General features: G+C 32.8%; 1 protein-coding gene across 1 annotated transcript; it reads left to right on the plus strand.

The window, feature by feature from the left end:
- The first annotated feature begins 2157 nt into the window (after positions 1 to 2157).
- Positions 2158 to 3537, plus strand: LOC131033427 (putative UPF0481 protein At3g02645). The gene has a single exon (XM_057964656.2). It carries the CDS (start codon positions 2158 to 2160, stop codon positions 3535 to 3537), a length of 1380 nt encoding a protein of 459 aa, XP_057820639.2.
- Positions 3538 to 10229: the final 6692 nt, after the last annotated feature.

The raw sequence follows: 10229 nt of genomic DNA on the forward strand, positions 1-10229 counted from the left end.
CTCCTTGAAGAGTAAGATAAGGTATATGAATGTTTTAAGGTTTATCAAATAATCTTTCGTTTTAGACAGGTACAAATTGCCTTTGTTTGACATTCCCTTTTTAAAATTATCCATTCAAGACCTCTTTTGACCTTCATGATGCACTATTAATGCCTTTGTGGTCTTCAAACATGTCCATGAGGTTATTGTTTCATGCTTATGACTGAAAGTATTCATTAACTTGTTGCCTAGGTTGTGTGACGTATCTTGATTGTGCTTGTCTTTTGGCTTGAAGTGACTTGTAAACAATTTTAACTTTCCTTCTATTAGTGTCATCTCAACAAACTATCATACATTAATTGATTATCATCTACACTCTTCAATTAATTGTCAAGACTCTTCTCCTACTAAGCTCTACAACATGCTCATATTTTCTTTACATAAAAGGTTAGGAAAGTAACCCTACAAGCTCTCTTAGCATCCTGATGGATCTTTTATAGGACTTCAAATTGAGAATCAAACCCCCATGGACCATTTATTGATGCAGACTTTACATTTGGAGCATGGATTTAGCCTCATATAGCGAGATTTCTCGATGCATTAAAACTCATACCAAGATTGCACATCTTGTTCTTGTTGATAAATTTTCTTGGAGGAAATGTTAGTGGACCAATTAAGGAGGAGAGATATTTTTCATGTTTGTCAAGAGAACTCTTTTCATACACCTTATGATTGTTTTATGTGTGTCATTTTAATATAGAATACCAACCAATTTCAACAACTATTGCATTAATTAACAAAATCATTTGGGATGTGGAAGTCAATAGGGTTATCAATCATCACAACCAAGATGCCAGCTAAGGAGAGAGAGGAAAGTCGAAGAAGATTTAGAGTCCAGATCTTTTGCCCTTGCTTATGAATTTGTCTCCTTAGCTAATAATATAGGAGAGAGGTTTGAATCGAACTTTTTGACTAACTCCCAACAAAGAAAATAACATTCATGAAAAAGGTTCAATCTATTCTTTGTTCCTTGTAGATCTAAAATGGAGGACGAAGTGAGAAAACCCCTACAAATTTTACTAAAGAGACACTATCCATCAATATTGTAGTGACATTCTTCTTGAGAACAACATAAATCACACTTTTGTTACCTTTTACACTAACCTTTACCTAATTATGCTATTTCGCCAATCCACACTTTTGTTCACCTTCACTCCTATATCTTATCTTATCTTTACACATTATCACTATATATATATATATATATATATATATATATATATATATATATATATATATATATATATATATATATATATATATATATATATAAAAATTGAACATATATTTTATATTTTTATATAGATAAAATGTATATATATCTCATATAAGAATCCAAAATTTACTTTCATAATGTTATAGAAACCATAATATTATAGAAAACACTAGTTAAAATTTTCATTAGTATGAGAAATGCAAAGAATGGGAGGTAATGATAACATAGACCAAATATGATCATGGAAAGTCTTGGTTGATCATGTGTTGCTCCATTCAAAGTTTCTTTAGCTTCTTCAAGATGTAATCTCGTATAATTCAATATGATATTATAATTATTTTTTGGGTAAAAAAAAGTGCTCATTCTAAATAAATAAAAGACTACTTAATTTTATGAAATTAGAATTGTTACTCATTCTTAATTGATTCCGTGTGGTATTATGAAATTTCATAAAATACAAATTGTCAAAGTCAAAATCGTGATGATTTATCTAACAAATAAAAGATAACTAAATTTATATTTTAAAAATAATTCTAATTTCTCAAATTCAATATTCTTATATTTATTGAATTTAGACATCAATCAATGATGCAAAAATATCTTTACACAACCTAATCTAGAAGCATCTGCATTATGTCAATTGTTTTAATCTACGTTCAACAATTCACATCTAAAATTAATTATAAATTAAAAAAAAAAAACTTAGAGAGAGACTTAGAGAGAGACTTAGAGAGAGACTTTTACCTGTCCTTAGATAATTAAAAAAAAAAAATAGGAAGACTTTTAACAGATAGAAGACTAGGGATGACATAGAAGTGGTTTGTTACAGCTGCTTCTAAGATGTGGTTTTGTTAGCTCATTTCAACCTCACCCAGGTTCGATTCCCTAAACATCCATATCGAATGGCTTTGCGCTACAGTGAAGCGCCCAGCGAAGACATCCAGCAAGGAGAATGGCTGATTCACATAAAACAGGGCCTTCAAGCCCAGCAGTCCATCGCCCGCCCTTCAACTGTCTGTATTTTCACCGTCCCCAAAATTCTGGTCGACCTGAAGCGCGATGCTTATCTCCCACAGGTGATCTCTATCGGCCCCGGTTACCAACGCACCACAGATCTTTCCTGTATGGACAACCACAAGCTGCGGGCTTCTCAGAGAATGATCAAGCGCCTCCCTGGAAAAACAGACATTAATTCCATGGTCGCAGAGATTGAGAAAATGGACGGTCAAATCAGAGACAAATACGAGAAAATCATCCACTGCAACTCTGAAACCCTAGCGTGGATGATGCTTTTGGACGGTTCCTTTCTGCTGGAGCTGCTCAGGACTCTCGCAGGCAAAGATCACTCCGATTCTTCTGACGGTATGTATTTCGAACCCCTTTTCGACGAGAGTCGAATTAAATCGGTGGGATTTGCAGTATTGGGGGACATCGTGAAGCTTGAAAATCAAATTCCCCTGCTCGTCCTGGACAAGATTTTACAACTGGAGAGCGGATCTGAAAAAGAAGCACAGGCCAAGCTGTTCGACTTGCTCTTAAACGCTAGTTCTTCATTTTTCCCCTTCAAATACCTGCAGCTTTCACGATTTGAACTCGATTCCTCCTTCGTGGGTCGGGAACATTTTTTGGGTTTCTTGCACGGTGTAAACCTTTCTTTCTTTGCCGGAACAAAGTCTGCTTCTGCTTCGTCTTCTTCTTCTTCAACAGTGGAAAGGCGGTTTAATTACGTTCTCCCTTCCATTTGCAGCTTATGCAAGGCCGGAATATCCATACGCCCCTACACTGGAGATGGCGGCATGGCCCTCAGATTTGACAAGGAAGCCTCTGTTCTCTACCTTCCAATCTTAGTTATATCGGAAAAAACTGAAATTGTTTTGAGAAATCTAATGGCTATGGAAGCATTTCTGCCCTTAGAATTGCAGGTCATCTCTTGCTATGTCGGTTTGATGAAGAGTTTGATTTTCACAGAGAACGATGTGACGCACTTGAGAATGGCGGGGATTGTTTACATGTATGTGGGAAACGACTCTCAGGTGGCTCAGTTGTGGGACAGTCTGTGCAAGGGCATGGCCATTTCTACTCTCCAGCCGCTCAAGGAATTGAAAATGGAGATAATAGAGGGTTACAGGAGCAAATGGAGGGCTAGATTGATGGACTTCTTTGTCAACCATTTCACCAGGCCCTGGCGCACCATAATATCTGTGGTGGCTGCAACATTCATTTTTATATTTACCTTTGCCCAAGCCTTTTCCTCCATGTATGGCTTCAATAAGTCTGCCTAGCTTAGGTCTAGTCATTCTCTTTTGTGTAATTCCTCTTTTTCTAGTTAATTCGTTATTATGAATCCATTAAGTTAATTTTTCATTTGTAAATTAACCAGAATGTAATCGATACTTTTTTCCCTTAAACCAAGATATGAATTAAAATTTATCTTCTCGTTAACACTCAAGTTGCAAAGAAGAAAATGTAGACTTTCAATCACTAATCTCATATCATGTTTATGTATGGAGAAAACTGGATACCCATGATCTTACGTCACTTTTTTATATTATAGTTTTCTTTGTTCTACAGTTTAGTATTGTTTTTATTTTCAAGGTTTAGATTCCATTCAAATTATATTTTGTAATTTTTTCCATTATTTTTATGAATATGTGTAATATTATCTTTTATATAATTAATATAAAATAAACAAATTAATATGAATAGGACATGATATTAAAGACAAATAAAAGATCATTTTTATTGAAATTTTTTCTAGCATATAATAATAGTGAAAATAACATATTTTTTAGTTTAATTTTATGTGAAAGTTGATAATTAATTTGATTTTATGTGGAAGTTGATAATCAATTTGATTTTATCAAAAATTTATGTAGAAGCTAATAATTAATTTGATTTTGGATATTTGTTTTTATTTAGTTTAGATTATATATTTAATTAATTTATTTATTAAAAAATAAAAATTAAGTTAGATTTTTGTTATAGAGGTTATTTATTCTTGTAGTTATGACACTTTTTATTTCATAAATAAAATAGGAATTTTAAGTCCTTTAATTTTTCATTCAATTGTTTGCTATGAGTTAACATAAAATGTCAAATAGTTAAATTATATGTTATGGTGTTGTATTTAAGGATAAATCTTAATTCATTTAAAATATTCAGTAAACACATGAGTCGAACACCTTCTATCGTAGGCCTAAAAAGAAATGTCTAGTGATATCAATATCTCATCAACATCCTAGATAACACATCAACTATTTGTTGTCTTTGCTCTTGTTTAATTTTTTTTTTATCTTAACATCCCTTACATAATTTAGCACAAGTGAGTACTAATTCTCATCATGTACAAATTAGGAAGCAAGAGCTTGTTTTCATGCAAGGACAAATAGAGTACTCCAATGAGAGTAAAAAGTGAAGTTCTAAAAATTAGCAAAGATTGTATTCGAGGATTTGGTTCATATCCACACTTGTAGGATTGATTCCAAAGTCACAAAAATATTCAATAAAATCAGTTTTTTAAAGTTAATTGCTTTCTTTTCTTATTGATTGATCTATTTTGATATTATGTTAAGATGATCTAAGGACCTTGGAGTTTTCAAGTTCAGTCCATATATTCTTTGGCATGTGCATTTTGTTGTGCATATACGTTTTTTGAAGAGCTCAATCTTTTCTAAGTTGCATATCATTGGGTGATTCCATGAATATTTATTCCCATGCATCCTTCCTATTATGTAAGCATAACATTTATCAATTAATTATTCAAATGGTATTTTGGAAGTTGAAATAATTACACTAAAAAATGAACCATCTCAAGTTAATGAATTTTTTTTTCTTTTGGAAAACTATACAAAGTTAATATCTATAGGACACAAGGAATCTAAGTCTATAGATGTGTAACACATTAAAAAATAAAAGTGTTGAAATAATAGTGAATCCATAGGTACAACAATCTATCAACAAAAACCTAAGAAACCTTTTGCAAATGAGATCTTCAATAAAAAAGAAGCTATCATTCCTAAAAGAGAATATAATGATCATACAATGAAAATAAACACCCTTGCTATATTACCAAGTCAAAAAAGCCCTAAAGCTCACAAGATTGCACCAAGTACCTTAATCCTATGGATTGAGACAAAAGGAAACCTAAGTTTAAGACTAGGGTGTGATAGGTTATAGAGTCTAACTAGTTAGATAAGGTATCATGTTCACACCAACAACCTCCTCAAGTGCAACTTAGGGGGGTGCTAAACTAGTGGAGGAATTAAAAAAGGCCAAGTCTTGACAATAGGCCTAATGAGGTACCCATGTATAAATAAAAAGATCTCTCACAACCAGAGAAATGAGAATATCTCATCAGAAAATAAAATTCTTTCCAAAAAAGAGATATAAAATGTGAAGGAAGAATCAAGAAGACCCCCACCCCAAGGACAATGTCCTTTATCCCAAGCATCGATTGTCACTAAAGATTAAAAGGTGACACCAAAAAATTAGTGAAGATGTTTACAACTTGCTTGACAATAGGAAAATACTCCAATAAGAATAACTACCACATGTGTAAGTTTATAAATGAAATGCATCTATATATCAATGTGCTTCACCCTTTGATGTTCAAGTGGGTTGAATGCAATATGAATGGAACCTTTGTTATCACACCAAATAGGTGTAGGAATATTTATGGTGGACCAAAATCAGTCGAAATGTAACAAAGGCATAAAACCTCTCGGTTCGCAAGAACTACACCATAATACTTAGACTCACCAACTGCCTATAAAAAGTCGCATCAATTCTAAGTATGGTGCAAGTGGTAATGTGACATATGACTTAAATGGTGCACGACCTACCTTATAATCAGCCATGCTAAAAGGATGAAGAAGCTGAATGACAACTTTTGAACTGATGTATGGAGATATCCTCAATAAAATGATAAAACAATAAATAAGTGTGGAAGGTTGAGATCTATCATGTCAAAATGCTTTTTTAATGAGTGTTGCACATATTGAAACATGGAGGAGGAGGTACTACTGAGGATATAATCATCTACATGTACAAAGCCAATATGAAAAAAATAAACTCCATATCTTCTAGATGTAAATTTGTGTGACCAAAGAGGCAATGTTTGAAGCTAGATGCAAGTAAGAAACTATCTATCTTCTCATACCAATCCCTAGGAGCATGTTTAAGACCACATGAAGAACATTATAGCTCACAAAGAGACAAATATTCTTGCATGAAACTTGAAGGTTGCTCCATATAGATATCATCATGAAGATCACTACATACAAGAAAGCAATTTTCACATCTATTTAGTAAATAAGTCAACCCTAAGATTTGGTGTTGGTGTAAATAATTATTCATCATGGATATTATTACACTATACTTAAGTTTACTTAGGAAATGCATTTCATAATAGTTTGGGTATGAGACACTTGGGTGTTTGTGCCACATTGGGATGGTGTGTGTAGGAGAAATTCCACCCTTTATGGTGTTGATCTTGTTGTTACACTCCACATTCAGTGGGTGATCCACCTCATGTGGACTATTATATTATTTCTCCTACCTACCCACACATATTTCCTACCTACGCTTGTTTCTTATTGAGCCACATGGGTACCTAACATGGCCTAGTAGCTGGGACCCATCTTGCATTGCTTAGTTGCATTGTAGACTTAAGTGCATTCGCCTAAGTTGCACTTAAGGGGGGGTGTTGGTGTAAATAATTATTCATCATGGATATTATTACACTATACTTAAGTTTACTTAGGAAATGCATTTCATAGTAGTTTGGGTATGAGACACTTGGGTGTTTGTGCCACATTGGGATAGTGTGTGTAGGAGAATTTCCACCTTTTATGGTGTGATCTTGTTGTTACACTCCACATTCAGTGGGTGATCCACCTCATGTGGACTATTATATTATTTCTCCTACCTACCCACACCTATTTCCTACCTACCCTTGTTTCTTATTGAGCCACATGTCATGTTTGTGTGCTCACATATCCATATAGCCTTGCCTATATAAGCAAGCTTATATTCATTGTATGTAATGTTTAATGATCCAGTTGATCATATTTTTCATCTTGATAGAATACAGTTTATTTCTATCATCTATTTTGTTCTCTCTTATTTGTGCTTTCCATTGCTTCTTGATCTTGGCAAAATCTCATATTTGGCAAAGAAAATGGTGGAAAGATATAGAGTTTGGATCTTTTTCCCTAGCTTTTGGATTTGTCTCATTAGCTAACAATATAGGATAGAGGTTTGAATTGAAATTTTTGACTAACTCCCTACAAATAAAATGACACTCATGAAAAAGGTTCAATCTATTCTTCATTTCTTGTAGATCTATTATCTTGCTAAGTGTAATGTTTGATTGGTATGGATTTTTTGCGATGCCTAAAATGGGGGAAGAAGTGAGAAAGTCCCTACAAATTTTGTTGAAGAGATAGTGTCCATCACTATTGTAGTGACATTCGTCTTGATAACATCATAAACCACACTTTTGTTACCTTTTACACCAACCTTAACCTAATTATGCTATTTTGCCAATCCACACTTTTGTTCACCTTCACCCCTACCTCTTCTATTCTCTTTAAACATTATCACAATTCATATATATTATTTGTAATTCATATTACATTTATATATTCAATTTATATATATTACAATGTGAATATATAAGAAATTAGTTATATATATACATTTTTAACATATATTATATAGTTTTTTTATATAGATAAAATGTATATATATCTCATATAAGAATGCTAAAATTACTTTCATGATGTTATCAAAACTATAGTATTTTAGTAAACCCTAGCTAAAATTGTCACTTGTATGAGTAATGCAAGGAATGGGAGGTAATGATAACACAAACTGAATATGAGCATGGAAAGTCTTGGTTGACCATGTGTAAGTGCCTAATCTAAATAAATAGAAGGCTAATTAATTTTATCAAATTAGAATTGTTAGTCATCCTTAGTTCATTATATGCAAGCAATGAAATTTGATAAAATTAATATTGTCAAAGTCATAGTCATTGTGATGAATCAAATTAAGATAAGGATAACTAAATTTATATTGTAGAAATAATTCTAATTTGTCAAATTCAATAATCTTTTATTTATTGAAAATGTACTTGAGATTCTAAATAACATGTATGTTCAAAATTCACATTTGGTCAATGGGCCCTTGGTCTATTGATGAAATTGAATGATTCCAAATTAAGTTTTTGAATTACTATTTTGTATTTTTCAACATGATTTATTAAATGTGACCTATTTTCAAATAACCTATATTATATTTTCAAACGTATTTAATAAATGATATTGAAAAACATAAAATAATCATAGCCATTTCCATTTTAGAGAGATTTTTACCTGTCCTCCCACAATTAAAAAAAGAAGACTTTTACCATATAGAAGTGGTTTAATACAAAAGCTGTGGTATATACTAGTTACCTTATTTCACCCCGACTGAGGTTCGATTCCCTATACATCCATATTGCATGGCTTTGCGCTTCAGTGAGGTGCCCAGTGAAGACATCCGCGAAGGCGAATGGCTGATACAAGCAAAACAGGGCCTTCAAGTCCAGCAATCCATTGCTCGCCCCTCAACCGTCACTATTTTTATTGTTCCCAAAACCCTGGTCGACCTGAAACAAGATGCTTATCTCCCACAGGTGATCTCCATGGGCCCCTGTTACCAAAGCTCCGCAGATTCCTTGCTATGAGTTAACATAAAATGTCATTTATAGTTAGATTATATGTTATGATGTTGTAATTAAGGGTAAAACATTTAAAAGATCTAGCAAACACATGAGTTGAACATAATCTATAAAGAAATATCTAGTGATATTAACATTGCATCAATATTTTAGATTGCATACCAATTATTTGTTGTATTTGATCTTGTTTAAAAATTGTTATCTTAACATTCGCTACATGATTTGATACAAGTGAGTATTTATTCCTATCATTTGCAAAGTAGGAAGCAATAAGAACTTGTTTTTATGCATGAACACATAGAGTAGTACTCCAATGCAAGCAAACAGTGAAGCTTGAAAAAATAGCAAAGATTGGACTCAAGGATTTGGTTCATAACCACACTTATACGATTGATTTTAAAGTAATAGCAATTATTTGAGAACCTTGCATTTCTAAGTTGATTGCTTGCTTTGCTTATTGATTGTTGTGTTTTAAGATTATGCTATGGTGATTTGAGGACCAAGTGGACTTTTGAAGTTGTATCCATACGGTCTTTGGCATGTGCAACTAGTTGTGCATATACATCTTTTCAAGACTACAATATTTTCTAAGTTGCATATTATTGGGGGCACACGCAAGGAAATGGTGTACAAAAAAGTGGCCAAATGGTCACTCTTTTACATAACACACTCACATTATGTTATAAATCAAATAAAGAGAAAGTGATGATAGAGAGATAAAAAGAGATAGATGTAGAGAGATGGGGAAGGGGGATAGATAGAGATAGAAAGAGATAAGAGAGAGGGACATAAATAGAAAGAAAGGTAGAGGGACAAATAGAGAGAGATAAAGATGTTGTATGATAGAGATAAAGATATGGATGAATGAAAGGAAGGAAAGATGTGAAAAATGCTTCCTAACATTAATCTTGTGGGGGAGATTATGTAAATTTTCTTTACATGGGAAAAACCCTTTTTGGAGAAAAACCCCACTCCAAAAGCACAAAACTTTTTATTCCAATAAGCTTATCAGTTACAATATAATATCAACACTTAGCTTCTTCAACAAGAGTATACAATCAACAACCACAATTTGGATTAATATTGACAACATAACAATTTGGATTAATGTAGAAGAGGCGATCATCCAAAATTATAGTTGACAGATTTTTCAAGCCACCTATAAGCATGCAAATGACACATGTACATTCTTGTTTGACTCCAAATTCAAACCTCCAAAGTTGGACACCCAAAAATTGTTATATTTATATA

Source organism: Cryptomeria japonica, chromosome 4 (genome assembly GCF_030272615.1).
Source record: "Cryptomeria japonica chromosome 4, Sugi_1.0, whole genome shotgun sequence".
NCBI lineage: Eukaryota > Viridiplantae > Streptophyta > Pinopsida > Cupressales > Cupressaceae > Cryptomeria > Cryptomeria japonica.

What these genes read in the sequence shown, in the direction of transcription:
- LOC131033427 (XM_057964656.2), top strand. Translation starts at nt 2,158, where the DNA reads ATGGCTTTGCGCTACAGTGAAGCGCCCAGCGAAGACATCCAGCAAGGA.